Source organism: Mobula hypostoma, chromosome X1 (assembly GCF_963921235.1).
Source record: "Mobula hypostoma chromosome X1, sMobHyp1.1, whole genome shotgun sequence".
NCBI lineage: Eukaryota > Metazoa > Chordata > Chondrichthyes > Myliobatiformes > Myliobatidae > Mobula > Mobula hypostoma.
The window spans coordinates 46476734-46501296 of record NC_086128.1 but is presented as its reverse complement, the minus strand read 5'-3'; the positions used below and the strand labels follow the sequence as shown (position 1 = coordinate 46501296).

Below are 24563 nucleotides of genomic sequence, written 5' to 3'. Positions count from 1 at the left end.
ACCAGCTGCAGGTACTTAAGTTTGAAAAAGTTGGGCACAAAAGAATGCTGAGCTGCACCAATATTACATTTAATTATTAACTGACCAAATATTAACCTGTAAATCTCTAATATCAACCAGTTGAATTTTCATTAAATGCCAATTAATCTTTTTCATAGCTGAAAGCATTCTGGCAGCCCAGTTGCTGTTGCAATAGAAACTGTACAAATTTGTTCATTAGGTGCCATGTTGTATGACATGGGCAATCATGGTCTCATGACCATGATTGTTCTCAGTAAATTTTCCTGCAAAAGCAGTTTACCATTGCCTTCTTCTGACAAGTGTCTTTACAAGATGGGTGACCCCTACCATTATCACTCTTCAGAGTGTGCCTGTCTGGTGTCAGTGGTTCCATAACCAGGACTTGTGATATGCACCAGTTGCTCACATGACCATCCACACCCCCCCTGGCTTCACGTGATCCTGATCGTGGGTCTAAGTAGGTGCTACACTTTGCCCAAGGGTGACCTGCAGGCTAATGGGTCATGATTAGTGAATTCTGCAAGGACTAATTTCTGAAACCCAAATGGTTACAACATGAGGATCACCTATATGCAAGTTTAAAAACACAATTTATTCAAGTGATGGCTTATTACAAAAACACATACCCTCAGTAATTCTTTATCTCCAGGCTCCTTTATAAACATCCCTTCAATTTCCTGATTTATTGCTTCCAAGCTGTTCCTAAGTCGTGGAATTAACTTTGTGAAAGCAAGATTGGCTGGCAAAATCGGTACAAACTTGGAAGTTCCCTTTTAAAGATATATCAATATTATTAAAAAAGCAATAAAATTTGATGAAAGGTTTATAGTTTTAAATGCACATGGCAATAAAATGTTTAGTTTTTCTTCAAATATATTCTATACCACTAATCCAAAATCCTTAGGCAAATTAAAATCTGTGGAAATTTTTAATGAACAATTTTAACTTACAAAATTGGCAAATTTGATCTTTTTACAAAATATTATCATACCAGCTTTAAGATTGTGTAGTACATTTCATGCCAAATACAAACAATTCCTCCAGATTTTAAATATTCACTCAACCACTGATATTCAAAATAATCCATAATACCATAGGAAAATATTTCAATACATAATTGATAAATATTGTTTTCCAAATTCAGCAAAATATTGCACTTAAAACTCAAAATGAAATTCTTAGAGTGATATGGAAACGCAAAGTTACTGCAGAGAAAGTATAAAAATGAGGCACATCAGTGCACGTCTCCCTTGTGGTGCTTACATTACCCAACACACCAATGCCCTGCCCAAAAAAAAGCAATCTATTTTAGTATTCAAAATACAAAATTTGGCAAACACATTGTTTGCTCTACTATAGGTCTTTCAAGATGTTAGCAGATCAGCATGAACTAAACTCAAGTCAAACTCAAGGCATAGAGCCACTCAGCATCCATGGAGATTCAGAACATTGATGTTAGACTAGATTACATTTAAAATGTACTGCCATGCTAAACCACAATGATATGAACAAAGTCCATCCATGACAAGGAACTGCATCTTACTTGCTGTACCAAACCCATAGCAGTATGATCTCCATGCAGAGGTGACTGACGTTCTTTGTCCTTGCTGTGCCGCTTGCTGAGTTTGGTGCGTTGAAGTTGCTGTCTGAGCTTTGCAATCTGGTTAGATGTCATAAAGGAAATTATTAGAATGCTTCATTACAAAGGAACACAAGTAAGAAGGGAATTAGGGCAGAAGGTCAGCTATAACCTTATGGGGGGAAAAAAACAGCTTCAAGGAATTTAATGATTTAGTGTGTTCATACTGTATTACAAGTACCTTAATATCATTTGAAAATTAAAAATTCCAAAGTTCAAGTGATAAAAAGGTAAAGATCTTAAAAGTCATTATTGGCAAAATGCCACAGGTTTCATGGTTATTTTACCTTGAAGTAACTATATAATTATTGAAACATTTCAGGTTCAAGAACAGTTACTACCCCTCAATCAGACGCTTGAATAAAGGGGACAGCTACACTCACTCGCCCCATCATTCAAGTGTTCCAACACCAATGATCTCACTTTAAAGGACTATCACATTATCTCAGATTCTCATTATTTATTGCTATTTACAGTGCCTGCAAGTGTTCATCCCCCTCCCCCAGAAGCTTTCATGTTTTATTTTTTTACAACATTGAATCACAGTGGATTTAATTTAGCTTTTTGGACACCAATCAACAGAAAAAGACTCTCGTGTCAAAGTGAAAACAGATCTTGACAAAGTGATCTAAATCTAAGTCAGAGGGGAGGAGAAGATGGCGGCGCGACGCAGTGCGCGCGGCCACTCCAAAATGATATCATATTTGTAAGTAGGGGCCATGCACAATCCTGATTTGATGGAGACAGACGTGAGAAGCATGGAAGAACATCTGGAGAAACTTCTGAAATGCCCGCTTTGCTGCCATTGCTACTGTGTAATTGAGAATCTCTGGAGGGGAAGGCCCCAAATCCTCGGCTTTGCCTATTGCCTGTTGCCGGGGCCGAAGCCCTCGGCAGAGATGGTGCTTGGTGTCGGAGGCTTGAAGTTTTCGGACCGACTCAAGAGTCAGCTGTGGTCGGGTGCTTCCAGGTTGCTGCATCGGCAAGTTTGCGGCGCTGGAAGCTCATGGCAGGAACAGAGTTTCTCTTCCTTCTACCGTCTGCGTGAGATGATGGGACTTTCGAGAGACTTTGAGACTTTTTTTTTTAAACCGTGCCATGGTCTGCTCTTTATTAAATTACAGTATTGCTTTGCACTGTTGTAACTATATGTTATAATGATGTGGTTTTTTGGTCAGTTTTTTTAAAGTCTTGGTTTGTGTTGTGTTTCTGTGATATCATTCTGGAGGAACATTGTTTCATTTCTTAATGCATGCATTACTAAATGACAATAAAAGAGGACTGTGTCCTCATAATCCAAATCTAAAATCTAAATTAATTACAAATATAAAACACAAAATAATTGACTGCATAAGTATTCACCCCCTTTAATATGACACACCAAATCATAACTGGTACCGCCAACTGGTTTTAGAAGTCACATATGGAGATTACCATTTGCAGTCAAGGTGTTTCAATGATTGTAGTAAAAATATACCTGAATCTGGAGGGTCCAACTGCTGGTGAGCCAGTATCCTGGCAAACATTACACCATGAAGACAAAAGAACACTCCAAGCAACTCCATGAAAAGGTTATTGTAAAGCACAAGTCAGGAGATGGATACAGGAAGATTTCCAAGTCATTGAATATCCCTTGGAGTACAGTTCAGTCAATCAACAAGAAATTGAAAGAATATGGCACAGCTGTATATCTGCCTAGAGCTCAAAAACTGAGTGACCAAGCAAGGAAGCTAGTGAGGGAGGCCACCAAGAGACCTATGACAACTCTGGAAGAGTTACAAACTTCAGTAGCTGAGATGGAAGAGACTGCGCACACAACAACTGTTGCTCGGGTGCTTCACCATTTGTAGCCGCACCGGAGAGTGGCAAAGAAAAAGCCACTGTTGAAAAAAAACTCACATGAAATCTCAGCTAGAGTTTGCCAGAAGCGTGTGGGAGACTGAATTCAGCAGGAAGGTTCTATGGTCTGATGAAACCAAAACTGAGCTTTTTGACCATCAGTCTAAATGCTATGCACATCAAAACACACCATCTGTACCATGAAGCATGGTAGTAGTTGCATCACGCTGTGGGGATATTTCACTGCAGCAGGCCCTGGAAGGCTTGTGAAGATAGAGGGTAAAATGAATACAGGAAAATCCTGGAGGAAAACAGGATGCAGTCTGCAAGAGCATTACAGCTTGGGAGAAGACAATGATCCCAAGCATGAAACCAAAGCTACACAGGAATGGCTTAAAAACAAAGTTAATGCCCTGGAGTGGTCAAGTCAGAGTCCAGACCTGAATCCAATTGAGAATTTATGGATGAAATTGAAAAGGGCTGTTCACTCCCAATACTCGTGCGATCTTGCAGAGCTTAAGCAGTCATATTCACTGTGGCTTACCCCTTCTCCAGCTGCAGGCTCCATTAAATCCTCTGCTCTCCAGGAACTGGACCAGAAGACAGAGTCACTACTATTTACTTTGAAGCTAGACAAAATCATAGGTCTCAAAATAGTACAATTCTGTGGCGAGGCCTCAACTGGCATGTAACTGAATGCATATTTTGATTGGTGATAAAGCAGTTATGGGCAAATACAAGACAAATTCCCTATATTACAACAGCAACTATATTTCACAACCTTAATCACAGCCTCTGTATAGCAAGTCTGACCATTTTACACAACAATGAACTTTTTAAGATTCTTTATTGTGTATTCATATTTAAGTTTTTCTTGTGAATGTTGTTCCTCTAATGCTACCTGCCTATGGTACTACTTCAAGCAAGTTTTTCATCACACCAATGCTTACATGCATCTTTGCAATTGTCAATAAACTTGACCATGACTTTGAAGTATACTACTTTACCTCCAAAGAGCTTGTGACGTCTTCAGGTTGTAAGAGGCACCATAAAAACGTATGTTCATTCTAATAAAGTTCTGCCAATTAGGCAGTCAGAGTCATAGAAAACTACAGCACAGAAACAGGCCCTTCGGCCCATCTAGTCTGTGCTGAACTATTAACCTGTCTAGTTGCATCGACCTGCACCCAAACCATAGCTCTCCATACCCCTCTCATCCATGTACCTACAATGCCTACAAAAAGTATTCACCCCTGGCCCTCTGAAAGTTTTCATGTTTTATTATTTTACTATATTGAATCAGTGGATTTAATTTGGCTTTTTACACTGATCAACAGAAAAAGACTCTTTTGTGTCACAGTGAAAACTGATCTCTACAGAGTGATCTAAATTACAAATATAAAACAAAATAATTGATTGCATAAGTACTCATCCCTAATATGAAGCACCAAATCATCACTTATGCAGCCAATTGATTTTTAGAAGTCACACATTTAGTTAAAAGGAGTTCTATTTTTGGACAACTGTGTGCAGTCAAGGGGTTTCAATTGATTGTAGTAAAAATACACCTGGATCTGGAAGGTCCAACTACTGGCGAGTCTGCAACCTGGCAAAAACTACACCATGAAGACAAAAGAACACTCCAAGCAACTCCGTGAAAAGGTTATTGTAAAGCACAAGTCAGGAGATGGATACAAGAAAATTTCCACGTCACTCAATGTCCCTTGGAGTACAGTTAAGTCAATCATTCAGAAATAGAAAGAACATGGCACAGCTGTAAATCTGCCTCGAGCAGGCAGTCCTCAAAAACTGAGTGACCCTGCAAGAAGGGGACTAGTGAGGGAGGTCACCAAGAGACCCATGACAACTCTGGAAGAGTTACAAGCTTCAGTGGCTGAGATGGGAGAGACTACGCACACAACAACTGTTGTCCGGGTGCTTCACAGTCGCAGCTTTATGGGAGAGTGGCAAAGAGAAAACCACTGTTGGAAAACAACTCACACACAAAATCTTGGCTAGAGTTTTCTAGTGGGAAACTCTGAAGTCAGCTGGGAAAAGGTTTTATGGTCCAATGAAACCAAATTTGAGCTATTTGGCCAGACTAAATACTGTTACTGCACATCAAAAAACACCAATCCCTCTTGAAGCATGTGATGGCTGCATCAGGCTGTGGGGATGCCTCACTGCAGCACACCCTGGAAAGCCTGTGAAGGTAGAGGGTAAAATGAATGCAGCAAAATACACGGAAATCCTGGAGGAAAACCTGACCCAGTTTGCAAGAGAACTGTGACTTGAGAGATTTGTTTTCCAGCAAGACAATGACCCCAAGCATAAAGCCAAACCTACACAGGAAGCCTTAAAGACAACAAGGTTAATGCCCTGGAGTGGCCAAGTCAGAGTCCAAACCTCAATCCAATTGAGAATGTGTGGCTGGACTTGAAAAGTGTTCACTCAATCCCCATGCAATCTGATGGAGCTGGCAGTTTTGTAAAGAATGGGGAAAAATTGCAGTGTCCAGATGTGCAAAGCTGATAGAGGCCTATGCATACAGACTCAAGACTGTAATTGCTGCCAAAGGTGCATCTTCTAAATACTAGCTAGAAGGGGTGAATACTTATGCAATTGTTTTGTGTTTTATATTTGTAATTAATTTAGATCACTAGGTAGAGATCTGTTTTCACTTTGACACGAAAGTCTTTTTCTGTTGATCAGTGTCAAAAAAAGCCAAATTAAATCCACTGTGATTCAATGTTGTAAAACAATAAAACTTCCCGGTTGGGGGTGGGGGGGGGTTGAATACTTTTGATAGGCACTATTTCTATTTGCAGTTTGTGTTTGCAACACTCTGGTTGATATTTCATTGATCCTGTTACTATTCTATAGATCTGCTGAGTATGCCCACAAGAAAATGAATCTCAGGGTTGTATCTGGTGACATATGTACTTTGATAATAAAATTGACTGAGTTTTAAGAGAATTTTTCAGTTAAAGTAAAATCTGTGTAAGATTGACAAGTTATTACAAAACATGCTGTACTTTGTTATTCCCCTTTATATTCAATATTTAGTTTAAACTGTTTCCATCTAACACTAATGACAAATGCTCCTGCTTTGAAGGTTTTGCTCATATGCAAAGAGGTACTTCATAAAAGGTAATGGCAAACAGCAACTTAAAGGTGAATGAGGCACATTCCAAATCTATTTAAAAAATCTAATGGAATAAATCACATTAATATTAGAGGATGAGCTATGAAGGGTAGTGAAAGTGTAGAATTGGGAATATTTTTGCAGTGAGCCAACTTTAAATCTTAACATGAATGTCCTTTCTCAAAGGCCCTAGGGAATGCCACTCAATCTTCTTTCCATTTCAACTTTGAAATTACAATTCCAGGCAGTAGAGCGACACAGCATAGGTTTAGACTTCACTAAGAGCTTATTTCCATAGACCACAATAGTTTGCTTATGCTCATGACAATCAGTAATGAAAGACCACAAATGGTTTTCAGTAATTGAAGCCAGAAATTAAAATCAGCTGCATTTAGCTGCATTCATATACAGATTCCTGTATATCGTACTTCAATGGAGTTCAGGATGTACTAAAGTGCACTGAAGCCAATGATGTACTCATGAAATAGTTGCTCTAAGAGTGTGATGAAAAGACTTGCATTCTCACAACCGACATTAAGTGACTACATAATGATTTAATGATTTCAATTAAGGGTTCAATTGATAAATTATACCATGGAATTCCTGAGCTTATTTCCAAGTTAGGGATTTCATAATTCCACTCAAGACAAACATGTTTCAGATGGAGTTGGTATTCAACTGTGGCTCCATACTCCATTCAAGTGTCAGCTCCAGTTATTGGCTTATGTTTCTAAACTGAACCTTAATCCCACAATAATATGACTGAAAAGCCAGAGTGGCATCACAAAGCCAAGGCTCTGATTTTGATTTTTGTACAAGTACAAACTTGCCATCTGCAACTGGAAGGAATTTGAATTTTATACTCAAGTATTGGTACAAGCATTTGGTCATTGTGCCTCGTTAGGAGCCCAAAACCCATAATAGATTTGCAATAATATTAATACTGGGAGAATTTGACAAAACCTGGATCATCACAAAAATATTTAGCGCAAAAACTAGAATACAGGCAAGGATTCTTTTGGCTTTTAAAAATATGGCAAAGCAATATTTTAAAGTCCATTTCCTTTCAAAAAAAATGTTGACCATCTTCATATTCTAAATGCACATTAGACAATTCCCAAATGGTGCATCTTTCCTCCGCAACTCAATTTCAAAAGGTAGCTGGTTTATCCAAAGCATTATAATATTGCAGATACCAATTCAATTGGTGCAACTCAAGGATGTGTGGTTAGCCCACTGCTCTACTCTCTCTAAACTCACGACTGTGTGGCTAGGCACAGCTCAAATGCCATCTACAAATTTGCTGATGATACAGCTATTGTTGGTACAATTTCAGCTGGTAACAAGGTGGCGTACAGGAGCGAGATAAATCAGCTGGTTGAGTGGTGTTGCAGCAGCAACAACCTTGCACTCAATGTCAGCAAGACCAAAGAACTGATGGTGGACTTCAGAAAGGGCAAGACAAGAGAACATACACCAGTCTTCAGAGGGTCAGCAGTAGAGAGAGAGAACAATTTCAAGTTCCTGGGTGTCAACATCTGAGGATCTACCCTGGACCCAACATATCGATGCAGCTATAAAGAAGGCACAGCAGTTTGATGAGATTCAGTAAGTCACCAAAGACACTCCCAATTGTCTACAGATGTACCATGGACAGCATGAAACTGTCTGACAGGGATAGAGCTACTGCCCAGGATCAAAATAAGCTGCAGAAAATTGCAAATTCAGTCAGCTCCATCATGGACACTAGCCTCTTCAGCATGCAAGACATCCTCAAGGAGCAATGCCTCAAAAAGGCAGCATCCATCATTAAGGACCCTCATCACCCAGGATATGTCCACTTCTCATTGCTACCATCAGATAGGTGGTACAAGAGCCTGAAGACACACAGTGATTCAGGGAAAGCTTCTTCCCCTCTGCCATCAGATTTCTGAATGGACATTAAACCCATGAACACTACCTATTTTCTCTTTTTGCACTACTTATTTTATATTACAGTATATACACAATTTACAGTTATGTATTGCAATGTACTGCAGCCGCATTACAAATTTCATGACATATGCCAGTGATATTAAACCTGATTCAGTCATCAGGCTACCCATCTCGGACAGAGCTTGCATTTTTGCCCATTTTGCAAAATTATCTGAACCTGGAAATCCTGTTCATTTCACACAATCATACAGAACAGCCGACTACTTGATGACATTAAGCTAGCTCTGAAAAAACTAATAGCTCATTCTGAAGTTTCCCCATTTTCACTATCTATTCATTTTCCTTATAAAATATGAATAAATTAGTTTCCACACTGGTTTAAAAAGTGTGCCTCAATCTTTATCTTCCAATTACTTAACCTCCCAAAAGAATTTCACCTCCTTTACTTATTTCACAAACCTCTGACACCCATATGGAAACTCCACTTCAGACTATGTGCAAAGGAGAGCCCACTAGTTTCCCCACAAAGCTGAAATTTCTTTTACCTGCTACAACCTTTTATCTGTGATTTGCTCTGCAATTTCTCACAGGCCATCTGTCTCAAATTAAGTTAGGTGCTGTACAACATGTAGGTGGATAAAGGAATTTAACCAGGGTTCCACAGTATATTTGCTTTAGCATATGCATTACCTCTTTCAGCTGATCTGCACTACCCCATGATGCAGAACGTTTGTGAGAGTTCTTCCTTTTCAGTCCTATCTCATGCCAAGTACTAGGAGTCTGTAAACACAAATAGCCCTTATTTAAAACAAAAGAAAAGTATTACTTTTTTTCCAAATTTAGTTTTTTTTGCAAAACATCACCATAACCAGCATTTAAAGATAGAGCTGGATTCAGTTCTATGAAGCAAAAAAATGTTTAGTATTTGTTGCAGAAGCAACAATATACATGCAACACTATTATTTTGATCTTAAGAGGGGAAATGGAATCAAGTGTTTAAGCTAAATTTTGTGAACTTCTGTATTAACTTTTAATAGCAATTTGTAACTTTCCACCCCCTAATAACCTGGAGATTAGTGATAAACCAGCAGGAAATAAACTAGAAAGTTGGTTTGTCTAATTGAAAGACTATTTAAAAGATTAAAAATTAACATTTTTGCAAGCACAGGTTGTATCTTGGATAAATGTTGAATTTCTAAATGATGGCTACATCGTATGGTAGCTAGAACAGAAGCTATCTCTATAATTATCGAACTGCAATCTACTGGGTGATCAGAGATTGTTACATGTCATATTTACTCACATCTCAGATCCCCAACATAATTCTTAATTGTTGAAGATTTTAGCACGAAAATCTATGGCAAGCCTGGCAAAGGCAAGCGTAATAAAAGATGGGCACTATTCTTTTAGCTGCAAATAGGTATTTCTGATTGAACAAGAATTTATTTTTACTGTACTTTTATATTAATTCATGCTGCAAAAGGCTTCTTAGCAAGAAATGAAGTAATATGAAGTCCTGCAAATATGCAGGGGACAAAATTAGTATCCAAGCAGAAGCGCAAAATCCAAGGCCAGAAGCAGCTCAGCTTTATGTGCTTAACTGAGTGGAATGAACAATCAATTCAATTTTTCCTTTATAGAAAAGGAATTTTACTATAGGCTCTCATAACCACTATGACATGGACAATGAAATCTAGAAAGGCTTCACTGTTTTAAGAGAGAAAGAACTGCAATATTAGTTATGATTCTGCAGTAACTTTGGACTTGCTTTCAGTTTCCTCTGCCATTTTGTGCACTTTTGTAGTAAGATTGGTATGAAGCAGAAAAACTGACAGAACTAAAGCAAGGATTGTGGTTTGTAACATTTAAGAGTTATACAGTACACACTAGATGAGAAAACCCTTTAAATTTGCATTTCTGGCGATTCCACGTTCATCAAAACATAACCTAAAATGAAATAAAATTGCATTGCTGCAGTTTATTATGATTTAGACTGCCAGAGGGAACAGGAGGCTGAAATTAAAAGTGAATTTGAATAATAATGAATTACAGAATGCCAAGTATTTTTGCTAGCATGTTTAATTCATTTAATTATTCAAAAAAATTTGAATGAACATTTAAAAGTCTCCAAAAGAACTCCTTGAAAAATGCATGTAGTATGTCTGGTTCAGAGTTTGAACCTGGAGGGTAATTCTGTGTTTGACCACTGCCAAAATGACCAGGAAAATGGAATTCAACAACAGCTGATCCACATGAAGATCATGAAAGGCCAGTACTGCAAACATTTTGGTACTGACCTCCAAGGCGAAATATAAACACTTGACACAATCATTGTTAGCTCAGAAAATCTGTTTTCATATAATTACAATTCCATTCAAATATACTGTATATTCAATTTCAGATAATTTATTAAGTTTGCAAAATATTATTAGTATTGGACTGCATTACCTTGTCCAAGGCTGATTCACTCACCCAAGTTTTGTAGTAGAATCCTGAAGCTTCAACTAGAAGGCAGCATTGTTAGCCTACATTTCTTTACAGCTTGTGTGTACACCAGACTCGACAGATTTTCACACCTTACAAATTTATATAACATTCAGTCACTAGTTCAATGTCTCTTTGATATCTCATTAATGTGGTGGAATGTTCAACATTATCAACAAACCATCTTTTCGCCATGAAAAGTAGGGTCGATTATGTTCACACCCATTTGAACATTTGCTCAGAAATGATATTTACACATGTTAGACTTGAACATTCCATAATGGAGTCATGGAAAATTTCTAAAGAGAAAGGTAAAGGAAGGATGCACATAGGCCACAAAGTATCCTCAATAGCATAGATAACAGTTTTAGGTTAAAAAACATACACCCTCAAGTGTGGCAAATATTATATTGAGATGAAAAACTAAGACCGTGTTATGAATGGCAGCTTTGAAAAGTGAAGTCAAAGTCAGAATAGCAGTCAATTCCTGTGCAAAATACTTTACAGATACACAAATATTTAAACTGGAAAAAAGTGAAGTTTAGTCATTTTAGTTCTGCCACCTTTGATTTTGAACAACTAACTTCAATACATCAAAGCACAAGGCCTTGTTTCTTAAGTTAGTAGCTTAAAGTTATAGCTTTTGTTTCTACTCCAAATCAGATCCAAGACAACAGAAAACACGAGCAAAGTCACTATCAAAAACGGTCCATCCCACACAGGAATAAAAAGCTTCAACATGGCCTACCACCAGATTATCTACAACTGACATCAGAAAATTCACAAGACCTTTAGCTGGAAGAAGATGGCGCCAGTGAACAACACTACCAAAGGCAACATTCTCAAGAGGGTTATAGTTCTAGCTGCTCTTTTTAGTTACTACTTTTGGGCTATTTTGAATCAGGGTGGCCTACAGATAACGAACACTGAGCTGAACTGGACTATGCCCAAGGAAGGCGAGAAGGGAAAAGGGAAAAGGGAAGAAACTCTTGGATCTCCCAGCACAGTCAAACCAACTTTGTTCCTCCAGTGTCCCCACTGCAGAAAATGGACAGTTTTTGGAAACATTTTCTCATGAGATGCATAATGATTCATGCACTACTGAAATGAAGCCATATGCCAAATTGACAGAACCCTTTCATGCTCATTATGATGTTTAGGCCCTCAAGAGTTGCATCTATAGGCTGGGCATCCCCAAGCTAACCAAGTATCCTATTTCTAGCTCTATTGTGATACCAATCTAGATTTCCTCTTGAATTATTTGCCTCAAATCCTTGTGATAGGAAATTCCACATTCGTTAAAGGAAGGTTTCTACCAAATTATCCAAAGAATTTTGACAGGTGTCATACTTATATAGCTTCTAATTCTGGTCTCCCTCTCCAAGTAGAAACGTTTCCCCACACATCCAAAGTAGAGAACAACTTCAATAGTATAAAGGATTGTCAAGCTCCTTTTCACATAATGTCACATTCAGTTCAAATTCCTAATAGAAGAAACATCTGCTCACTGACAATCAACACTGGCACATGTCAAGGATGCATGCTTAGCCTACTGCTTTACTCTCTACACCCATGACTGTGGCATTTACACTGTGCCTAGTCATCTATAAATTTGCCAATGACAATTATTGTTGGCAGAATCTCAGATGGTGAAGAGGTGATGTACATGAGTGAGACTGGTTGCGTGGTGTCACAGCAACAACCTTGCACTCAACACCGGTTGTTGTTCCTTTCCACATCTTGTGGTGCATCAGACAGCAACTTTTAGCATTTTTTGTGCTGTTGTTTCTTTTTTAAAAAAGTGGCAGAGTCCCCAGCACGGATTGAAAGCATTTAAGGAACCGACCAGATTCAAACCCGGGACCACTCACTTTGAGATCCAGTGCGGATGCCTCTACATCACTGACCGGCTACATTACTTTATACTTTACTGTTGCCAAACAATTGATACTAGAGTGTACAATCATCACAGCAATATTTGATTCTGCGCTTCGCGCTCCCTGGAGTACAAATCAATATTAAAAATTTAAATTATAAATCACAAATAGAAAATAGAAAAGGGAAAGTAAGGTGGTGCAAAGAAAAACCGACGGGCAGGTCCGGATATTTGGAGGGTACGGCCCAGATCCGGGTCAGGATCCGTTCAGCAGTCTTATCACAGTTGGAAAGAAGCTGTTCCCAAATCTGGCCGTATGAGTCTTCAAGCTCCTGAGCCTTCTCCCGGAGGGAAGAGGGATGAAAAGTGTGTTGGCTGGGTGGGTCGTGTCCTTGATTATCCTGGCAACACTGCTCCGACAGCGTGCAGTGTAAAGTGAGTCCAAGGACGGAAGATTGGTTTGTGTGATGTGCTGGGCTGTGTTCACAATCTTCTGCAGCTTCTTTCGGTCTTGGACAGGACAACTTCCATACCAGGTTGTGATGGCTACTCAGTGTCAGTAAGACCAAGGAATTGATTGCAGAATTCAGCATAGGAAAGCTGAGGGAATACACACCAGTCCTCAATGAGTGATCAGCAGTAGAAAGGGTGAGCAGTTTCAAGTTCCGGGGAGTCAATAGCTGAGGATCTATCCTGGGCTCACCATATTGATACAATTACTAAGGAAGTCTAACAGCAGCTATATTTCATTGGAGTTCCAGGAGACTTGGCACGTCACCAAAGACACTCGCAAATTTTTACAGATGTACAGTGGAGAGCATCCTAACTGACTGCATCACCATCTGGTATGGAGAGGCCACTGCACAGAATCAGCAAAAAGCCGCAGAAAGTTGTCAACTCAGCCAGCTCCATCATGGAAACCAGCCTCCCTAGCATCGAGGATACCTTCAAATGGAGATGCCTCAAAAAGGCATCATCCATCATTCAGGACTTCAATCACCCAGGATATGCCCCCTTTTCATTACTACCATTGAGGAGCGGCTACAGGAGCCCAAAGATACACATTCAATGTTTCAAGAACAGCTTCTCCTTTGCCATTATATTTTTGAATGGATAATGAAATCCATGTACACTACCCCATTTTTTTCTTTTTTTGCATATTTTTTTAAAAAATGCATACATTGCTTTAGTTTTTATTTTTATGCATTGCAATATACTGCAGCCACAAATTAGCAAATTTTGCGACATATACCAGTGATATTAAACCCGATTCTGAAAGCTATTGCCAGATTATCACTCTAGAGATTTTCTTTTTGCAGCTTTCAATGCCAATTTTAACTGTTCGCTGTATTCCAAGAGAAGCTTAACATAAAAGAAACTTGGTTAGAATGCAAGTTTTTTAATTAAAATTCTAATTAATCTCTTATTTATGGTTTTGTATCTGGACTCACACATCCATTTCTTACCAAACCTCATTTAAACACTTTCCATGGAGTGTACCCAGAACATAACACCTCCAATTGAAATCAATTTCCACACAAATACAGCTGTGTCAAATGCAATCTCAAGCAAATGAAATGTTGGGGACTTCCATCATTCCAGCTTGACACAAACTACATGTTGCCTTGTTTATATCACAAGAAGCCTTATACTTCAAGCCTGCCAACATATGCTCAAGAATGTGTAATATTCCCATCTTGATTTGCACATTAAAAATTTGAACACTTTGAACAAAAATTTCAGACAAACCAAGGCAAATGACCAGGACTTACAGACCTAACCTAATGAGTCAATTGTAGGTCGATGATTTTCTAGAGTGAAAAAAAAATTCAAAGTCCTTTTGGCATAACTGAAATGATCTCAAAGACCGTGTACCCAGCAAATGTTACCATCTTTCTAAACCTACAAGCTTGTGATTATTGTGCTTCAACAGTTGAAAAATGTTTTAAGTTCTACCCTTCTGAGTAATAAGCATTGGAATTGAACGTCTATTGCAACTTGCTTTTAAATTTTAACCACATATTATGCCTACAATAGCACAGAAGTTGGACATCTTACAAATGAATGAGTCATCGCCTGACACCCCAAAGTCATTCCAGTCCACATGGCGGAGATCATGAGATAGAATATTCTTCATATTCCTAACAAATACAGCTCAAATACAAAAACAAATTACCAGAACTTGAAAAGCAGCTTCCTGCACTATCAGTAGATGTAAACATTTACTCCCTCCACCACTGGTGCAGAAACTGCAGTATGCCATCGACAAAAAGTACTGCAGTTATGTGGCAAGGCAACTACAACCCCTCACATGAAGAAATATTTACAGCTATTTGGCTGCCCTTGAGGTATTGTACATCACACCACTTGTGGAACAAAAATTACAGAACATCTGACAAGTTTTTCGGTTGAAAACAGGGGCTCCCAATTCCTCTTTCTTTCAAGGCCATGGACTCCTACCATTAACTGAGGTGTCCATGGGGCCCAGGTTGGGAACTCCTGGACTAAAAGAAACAGTTTAATTACTTTACTTTCCCACTATTATCAGTTTAGGGTCTGGGAATATTTTAAAGCAATGACAATTTATGAGAAAGTGGAAAAAACTGTCAAATGCAGAACTATTATACCTAATTTTTCTATTAATGTGCAAATAGAAACATCTTTATTGCAATATTGCATTTCATAATTTTTCATTATTTCAGAACTGCCTGCAAGAGCAAAAAGTACACAAACCACAGAAAAGTCCCAACTTTGAAGGATGTGGGCAATAAGTAGAGCTTGCCAGTATTTAAAAATCAACTTTGGTTAAATAGGCCATTTAACAGTCACCTCTTGATGTGCCCTGATAATGCATAGTAACACAAGTCAGCACAAAAGCTAATTTTGTATTATTTTGCAATGCGAGCAATCTCTTCAAAAATAGTAACAGCCAGTTCAGACGTTGGGAGGTTTTTTTTTTCCCCTGCAGGCAACAATGTGCTGAAGACATAAACTCACTGTAGGTTATCTTAATCTTATTGGTTTACCAGAAAGCAAAGGCATTAATAATTAAAACGGATCAGCTTGTATGACAACACCTGTTGTGCAACAGTCTTCCACTTTAACCTGCACTTCCAAAAAAAAAGGGAGGCAGTATGGAGAAACTAGTGGAATCTTTAAAACACACCAATCACACCTGCGGACTCGGTTGCAATTTTAAACTCTGGTTCATATAGTTCGCTACTATAGGAACAGGGAAGAAAGAGCATGCTGTGCCATTTTTGACAGGTCAAAAGACCTCTTGCTTAGCCAATTTCAGTTATCCAAATTTTTCTTATATAAGTAGGTCTCATTACCTTTGTGTTCACCCAGCCCAATACTGTTCATGGTATAATTCCCTTTGGTACATCACACATTGTAAATGGAGAGGCTGAAGTAACCCACAGATGCAACTTTGCAAATACTATAATGCTGAAGGAATACAGTGAATTATGTGAAGCAAGCCAAGACAAACTGATGCAACAAAATACTCAGCATCAAGAATTCATGGATAATTTGAAGTTGCATTTGGCACAAGTGCTCTTGACTTGCTATGATAAACACTAGCAAATTTACATTTACTGAAATATTTCAGTGAGGATTCTTTAGTTATACCCTGTTGAAGATTGCCATGAAAAGGAACCCAAAAGAACATTAAGTAAATGACTGCATCATCATGATAGGATATCAGGATTGAGTTCAACCAAAAAAACATTTAGAAAAATTAGCAATTGTATAGATAGCAGAGATATTAAAAGATGGTCATAAGTTTGGTTAGAACTTAAAACAAAGTAAATTTTAGCTAGTACAGGTACTATATTTTCACAATTATAATCCCAAATTATGATGTTTCTTTAAGAGCTGTGATTTTAATTCAACTTTCTTGTTTCTGGTGCCCAGGTTTTTCAGCTAATTCATTGTGGAAGATTAAGGAAAATGTACATCAATAAAAAATTTTTTTCTGCATATATTGTTAAAATTGGGGTACCAGCTATAATGGGGTGGGGGGGGTGAAAGAACATCTAAATTAGGCTCATTTCTTTTGATACTGTTGAACTTTGGGTTAATTAAGTTTATATTGTTTTTAAAATGGGAATTGTTACAGATGGAAAACAAGTTAGCCAAAGTTGGAGAATTTGACATTATCTGGAAGGCTTCAATGTGCCTCAAAAGAAAAACAAACAGTTATTCCTCAGCTTGAGTTAACCTTGCTGCAAAGGTGCAGGAGACCACAAAGAGATAGGTCAGTGAGGGAGTGGGATGGAGAATTAAAGTGGCAGGCAAACGGAAGCTCTGGGTGGCTCCTGCTGACTGAATGCAATTGCTTTGCAAAGCAATCACTCAACCAGCATTTGGTTTTTCCAGTGGAAGAGAGCACATTGTGAACACTGAATGCAATGCAAGTGAATTGCTGCTTCATTTAGAGAAACTCAGGGCCCTAGGAAGATGAAAAGGATGTAGTTATTATAAGCATCGTCTCCCCTGCAGTAGCATGGGAATGCAGTGTACCACAAAGCATTTTGTTTTGCAGAGTACCTCATCAAGGATTCAAGATAAACAGCTCTAATGAAAAGCAATGAAATACAAGTGGAACAAATACTCATTCCATTTCCTTGCTCAAATTCAGTATCAAGTTTTATTACAGTACTGGCATTGGCCTTCCTTTGTTCAACTTTAGCAAATTAAAACTAAAATGAATTTCATTTTCCAAGCCTTGAGTGGGACATCAATAATTTTAAAAAGTCTGAGACTCCACAAATGCACTCTGCAACAACAAAAAAAACTTGCAACCTGGTAGAGTGCTTGTCCTATACATATCTTTCTAAACTTTCCACAGTAGACAAGAACAATATAACAAAATAGTCTTAATACATCTGTGTGCTAGAAAAGCACAACACATCACATTAAATTGTTGCTACCATGGACAAACAGATGAAGTTTCTCCAGATTGAGAAAATCATCTGTCAAACAATGATCTTGAAAGCTTTGGTCTAGCTTCTGCCCGCTTCCTTTCCAGTCTCAGCCCAAAATGCCAACTGATTTATTTCTCTCCAAAGTAGCTGCCTGACTTGCTAATCCTCCAACATTTTGTGTTGCTCAAGATTTCCAACAACTCTAGCATCTCTTGTGATCATGAAAGCAAGACTGACCAGACAAAGTTTCCAATTCCTCCAAGAGTGCACAATCTGGCTAATTTTATGAAATTTAAATTGTGGTGGATTAGAATTGGAGTAAAGCAAAAAACACTACTACTACTTTTGCTTTGGCCCAAATGTAGTAAATATCTGTTGAAATTAAAACTTACTTGATCAAAAGTCAAAATACTGGAAAAGTAGCAACCTTTTTTCTAAACTTAAAAAAGGGCTCTGGTTTAAAACCCAAAAGGATTCAGTTTACCTTTTAAGAATACAATTCCATACCACATTAAAAAGTGACTAGAGCAGACAGGAGTCTGAATGCTCACACAAGATAAACTGAAAATTCTATCAATGACCAATTAACCCACCAACATTTCAAGATAAAACAAAGGTCTTTGGACTGTGGGAGGAAACCCACGTGGTTATGGGGAGCACATACAAACTCCTTGCAGGCAGCAGCGGGAATTGAACCCAAGTGGCTAGTACTGTAAAATGTCATGGTAACCACTATGCTACCGTGCTACCCCAAAGTTATATACCACAGAATGAAAATATTTGATGCCTCAGTGACAAAAACAATTCAGAAATGTATTGAACATTTCTCAAGCAATAGTGTATTTGCACTTCAGCATTAATAAGTAGAATGATGGAATACAAAAATGTAGAGTGCTCATCTCAATTACTAATTTCAAACCCAGCTAAACAAAACCCATTTCACAAGCAGCTTTAAGAAAATAATATAACAAGTGACAGGTCACAAATAACTAAAAACAAATCAGAAATAAACATAGCTAATTGAATTAGACATGGAATGGCAATTAAGTAGTGTTCATCTCTTACTGAGATTTCAAAATGTTCTTCCATCCATGGACTGTGACACTATTTGCACAAGAAATGAAACATCAGGACATCCTGTTTTGTTACTAGTTCAAGAAGTGTTCTAAATAAACCAATTAAGCTTGAAGTGCTAATGCAAAAATTAAATTAGAACAGCATGGTACAAGGATTGCAAGTAATTTTGCAGAGCAATTTCTTAGTTGGACTACTTGACAATAACAGCACCAAGTTATGAAATTCGATTCATGTTGACCTGTGTTATCGCAAACACAATGAGCATCCTCATGCTTCATCCTGGCTGAGTGGTAGGCCACTTTGACTTCCACTGTGGCTGAGGACCTACTGCATCTTGCTAATAAAGAAAAGGCCAGATATCCAAATTTGAGTGGTCCTGCATTAAAACAGCAGAATCTGTGGCAACTGGATATTTATGGATCAACAGTTAACCAAGTGGGCAGATATTCATGCACATGTACACTACACGCATGGAAGGTGTGTTTGAAAGTTGTTTGCATGTTGCAAACGTTTTGCAATCTATCCTTCTCTTTAAAAAAAAAATAAATCACAGAACAAATTTCTTGGCAATACTTCATCACACAAAAATAAGACAGTTGTGTTTCAGGGTTGATTTATGCCAAGTCTAGCCCCAATTTTGTCAGTAGCCTAAATGAATAACCCATGTTTAAATTTGTAGACAAACTTAGGAATAAATACTGCACCTCAAACTAATTTTTTCACCATTGATTTTTCAGAAATTAAATCATTTAATTAACCCATTCACCTCTCATTTTGGAAAAATAAATACAAGAATTCACAATGGATTATGTAATTATATTAAATGCAAACGATTCATGCTTGAAAATGTATTGCAGTTTTAAGTCCTGACTGAACATATCAGTTGCTCACAAGTTAATACAAAATGATTTTAAGATGGCCATGGGCTATTAGGAAGAAATGCTGACAACCAAGGGGCATGAAGAGGAGGACTCTTATCTAGGATGCACAGCAGCCTTGAAACAATACAACAGAAAAAGGTTATGATTATCTAAGCTTTTGTTTTGAATTGGAAAACCAATTAGTTAGGAGAGCAAGGCTGTTGGATGTAGGAGTGAGAAGAATGAGAATCCAGTGGCTTGGAATTGTGATCTGGGCAGAGAAGCACTAATTGATGTGGAAAATCACCAATTTCACCAAAATAGATGAAATAGCAAAATTTAAAAGATTAAATTACAAATATAACACTGCCATAAAAACCATATTGGTTTACTTTACTGATGCAATTCAGGAAAACCAATCTCCTATTCTTAGCGCAAACACGAGGAATTCTGCAGATGCTGGAAATTCAAGCAACACACAAAGTTGCTGGTGAACGCAGCAGGCCAGGCAGCATCTCTCGGAAGAGGTAACGTCGACTGTACCTCTTCCTAGAGATGCTGCCTGGCCTGCTGCGTTCACCAGCAACTTTGATGTGTGTTGCTCCTATGAATAGGGTATGAACCCATATCACATGAATAAGTTTTAAAAAATGTGGGTAACTTATTTTCCTCATTGAATAAGCCATTTATCAATCTACTTCTGATTTATGATTTAACACCAAGAAGAATTTAATCTGTTCTTCAAAGCATCTCAATCACAGCTCTGCAACACATGGCACAGAATGATACAGCATAGAGGCCTATTAAAATACTCATCGTTGCCAGTAAAGGAGCAACTTCGTTACAAAATCTGCTTTCAATTTCTTAGACAATCTCTCAAAACAGTTTCCCCATCTTAATACAACTTGCATAGAAGGAAAAAATGATTTTGCCAATTATAACCATGCCAAGTAAAAAATTTGACGACTAAAATGCTTACATCCACTGGTACTTCAATAAAGTTTTCTTCTTGTGCATCTCAGTTTCCTTTGAGAGCTGGAGATTTGTACTTGTCTTGGCAAATGCTTACATAACATCAATGAGGCAGCCATTATCTTTTGCTTTCTCAAAGCTCAGGGAAGAGAAATCTTGATCTGGCTTTGGTTAGAAGAACACAAGCTTTCCAAAGCTTGTGCAGAATGCACAACACTAAACCATTCATTAATCAGTAGGGGGAAAGTGGAGTGCACTCAAAATGTATTTCAGACAATATGGATCAATATAATATTACCTAGAAATTTTACTATACAAGTGTTATGAACTCTGCAAGTGTTGATATCAAATCAAGCAGTATATAATAACTCCAAAGAAAAATATACCAGACTCCATTACATTCTACTCAATGTCACAAGTCAAGTCATTGACATAGCTGATAAAAAACATTCAAGACCAAGGTTACTCAAGAATAAATATGCAAATATTCACAAATGAAAAAGAGGATGGCCTGGAAGATGTTGGAAGACAAGCTAGATAAAAAGCATACAAGAGAAACTATACTTATGAAACATTAAACTGATTTCTCAAGAATCATACACAAATGGGAAGAGGCTTCCTTAAAATGTGTTTGAAATTAAAGTTTTTGTTGAATACAACTTTATTTCTAAGTTTCAGCCATCTCAGTAGAGTGCATTTGTTAACACACAAATGCCAATTCTTGTACAGTTGATGGAAACTGAAGATTAGAAATAAATTCCTATACACACTATGACAAAACATTAGGAAAATAAACAGATTAAGTTTCGTCAACAAGCTGTTGACTTAAGCCTTCTGGAAGGCTTATGATGCTGTATTACAGAAGTCATTACCCACTGAAAGTAATCAGAATGTGAATTTTTAGACAAATACATTGCATCATGTGAAGTCTTAAATTAACCAAAGAAATTTGTACACTCTACAAGAGCCTTTGAAAGAGATTATCTTTACTTGTCACATGTCTATCAAATACTGAAATACAGTGATACGCATGGCTTGCATTAAAGACCAACATAATTGGAATATGTGCTGGGGGCAACCTGCAAGTGTCACCATGCTTCAAGCGCCAAAAAAAACATACCCACAACTTACTAGCCATAACCTGCACGTCTTTGGAATGTGGGAGAAAACTGCAGCAGCTGGAAGAAATCCACACGGTCATGGGAAGACATGCCATTGTTTATAAAGAATTTGCACGAATTGAACTCCAACTGCTGGTGCTATAAGCATTACACTAACCACTATGCTACTGTGCCACCCTGAAGGGGTTCTGTTAACCATTCTAGCATTATTTTTAACCAAACAATATTTCCAATGATATTAGAGTTACAGTACATAGATCCATGAATGTGTCCTACCAATTACTCTATCATCTTAGACCAGATCATTTCAGAACACAGAACATTACATTACAGCACTTTTGCCCATGACTTTGTGACAATCTTTTAATCTACTCCAAGATCAACTTAACCCAACCCTCCTACATAACCCTTTGTTTTACCATTATCCCCGTGTCTATTAAAGAGTTTCTTAAAATGCCCCTTGTGTATCTGCCTCTTCCACCACACCTGGCAAGGCGTTTCATGCACCCACCACTCTGCAAAGAACTTACCTCTGACGTCCCTCCATACTTTCCTCCAATCACCTTAAAATTATGCCCCTTTGTATTAGCCATTTCCACCCTGGGGTAAAAAAAAAGTTGCTGGTTATCCACTTGAACTATGCTTCTGATCATCTTGTACAACTCTGTCAAGTCACCTCTAATTCTCCTTCGCTCTAAAGAGAAGCTAGAGCTTACTCAACCTATTTTGATAAGATATGCCCTCTAGTTCAGACAGCATCTTGGGAAATCCCCTCTATGCCATTCCTAAAGCGTTCACATCCTTCCTATTATGAGGTGACCAGAACTGAACACAATATTCCAAGTGTGGTCTAACCAGAGTTTTACAGAGCTGCAACATTATCTCGCTGGTCTTGAACTCAATCCTAGTTTCAGAATAATGGAGAACTGGATTATTTGGAGCATGCAAACAATGCAGTACACAGCTATATGCAGTCTTTTAACCCTGAGACCAACACCTTTATTCATCTGTATGTCATAGCAGAGTGATTCAAGATGTACTGAGCCTTCTCCTGGTTTGTGAATTGAAACTTGGGATTTCCACCAAATTGTCTCACTTCCAATATAGATGTTAAAAGGGAAAGTGTTTTTTTTAAGTAGAGTGAAAAAAATAGAATAGGTGGAAGAGTAAAAGTTAAATTAAAAATATCAAAGGCAAAACAAGCACAACAGGGTGACAAACCAAGCACAAGTATGCTCAGTAACCTAAGATTGTTTCACACTTGTGTTAATGAGATCTACACTCACTTCAGGGCAACATTTGTCAGCAAGCAATTATATAATAATTGGTAGCCCTACTGTCCACACCTAAGGAATTTAGTCTCTCCCATATGTAAACTTTTGGCTCAATACCAATGACCATTCATTCACTGTAAACACGTCTTGCTAGGTTTTCTTGTAGTTGCATTTTAAAGCAGCATCCAGGAAATGCTCCACTACTGCCACCTCATTAATGTAAATTAGAAGTTGGATATGCATTTCACTATAGCAGAAATCATTAAATTAACTCTTTACAAGTGATGAGGGGTAGTGAAACACACACAAAATGCTGGAGGAACTCAGTGGGCCAGATACAATATAAAAAGCCACTAATGGCAAGTAAATGGGAAGCAAGAAAATGGTGGTAACAGGAGAAGGAAAGATAAGCCATATAGTAATGGAGACCCAAGGAGCTAAATCTATGAAGAAAAGCAGAGTAGTTGGTATGGGATAGGATTCTGAATTTTAAGTCACACTTAAAGCAGCACCAAAATCAAGGTGAGATGCCGGCCATTTTGGAGTAGTTGCATCCGGGAGCATGCAAGAAAATTCCAGTAAGATTCTTGGAATATTTTATTCTGTTTTTAAACTTTTATGAAGTTTAATGAACAAGAACCAACATCTTAATATTCTTTATTTACAAAGGAAATAGTTTAACCATTGGGCTACTATAAAAAAAATTCATACCATTGAAATTCCTATATGAATGATTCCCTTAACAGCATGAAAGCCTTACTTCTTTCTGATTATTGGGTACAGAAGATATTTTAAAAATCCTTAATTTGATAAGGCTAAAGAAAACTGAATTTGATTATATTCAGCTATGCACTGAATTGTACAAATTTAAACACCTAGACAACATTGAGAAGATGTGCACAAGACTGTTTGTAAATTAGAATGTGCAGATTACAAGCATCAAATCCAAAATTGATTCCTTCACACAAGTTTGAGGTATCGTTATTTCAAAGCTCAGGAGGGTTAGTAAATTCGAACATTATGTGTTCACCTTTGGAATCTAGCTTTGAATCCAGTCAGCTGAAGTAAAAAAAGTATGACAGCTTTTACAAAGCTTCTAAGCAAGTAGCCTCAACCAAGTTCCTAGAGGTCACAAGCATACAGTGCAAAAGGGCTCATAATTCAGCACTAAGCTGACAGCTTCAGTCCAAAGACAAAGATAGCTGGTGTGGGAAATTGAAACTCACTGTTAGCAACTGTTCTCTTCTGAACATGGCTGAAGCACATTTGGCAGAGCTTGAGGCAGACATCAAATGCAAAAGTGGAAAGCAGTTCACCCACCAGCATGAGACTTACTCATATCGATAAGCATGAAATTTATATAGAACAGATGCAAATGGAAAAACTTTG

The 24563-nt window shown here is 37.8% G+C and overlaps 1 protein-coding gene across 2 annotated transcripts in view; it reads right to left on the bottom strand.

Annotated features, from left to right (window-relative positions):
* Positions 1-24563, bottom strand: part of LOC134340424 (glucocorticoid-induced transcript 1 protein-like) — a 46189-nt gene that overhangs the window by 9487 nt on the left and 12139 nt on the right. The window contains exons 3-5 of one of the 2 annotated variants that reach the window (XM_063037641.1): positions 9270-9359; positions 1565-1681; positions 648-791 (exon numbers count right to left, since the gene is read on the bottom strand). In XM_063037641.1, the coding sequence (XP_062893711.1) occupies positions 648-791; positions 1565-1681; positions 9270-9359 (351 nt within the window). The remainder of the gene's footprint in view (positions 1-647; positions 792-1564; positions 1682-9269; positions 9360-24563) is intronic. The other variant, XM_063037642.1, reaches the window with a different exon arrangement.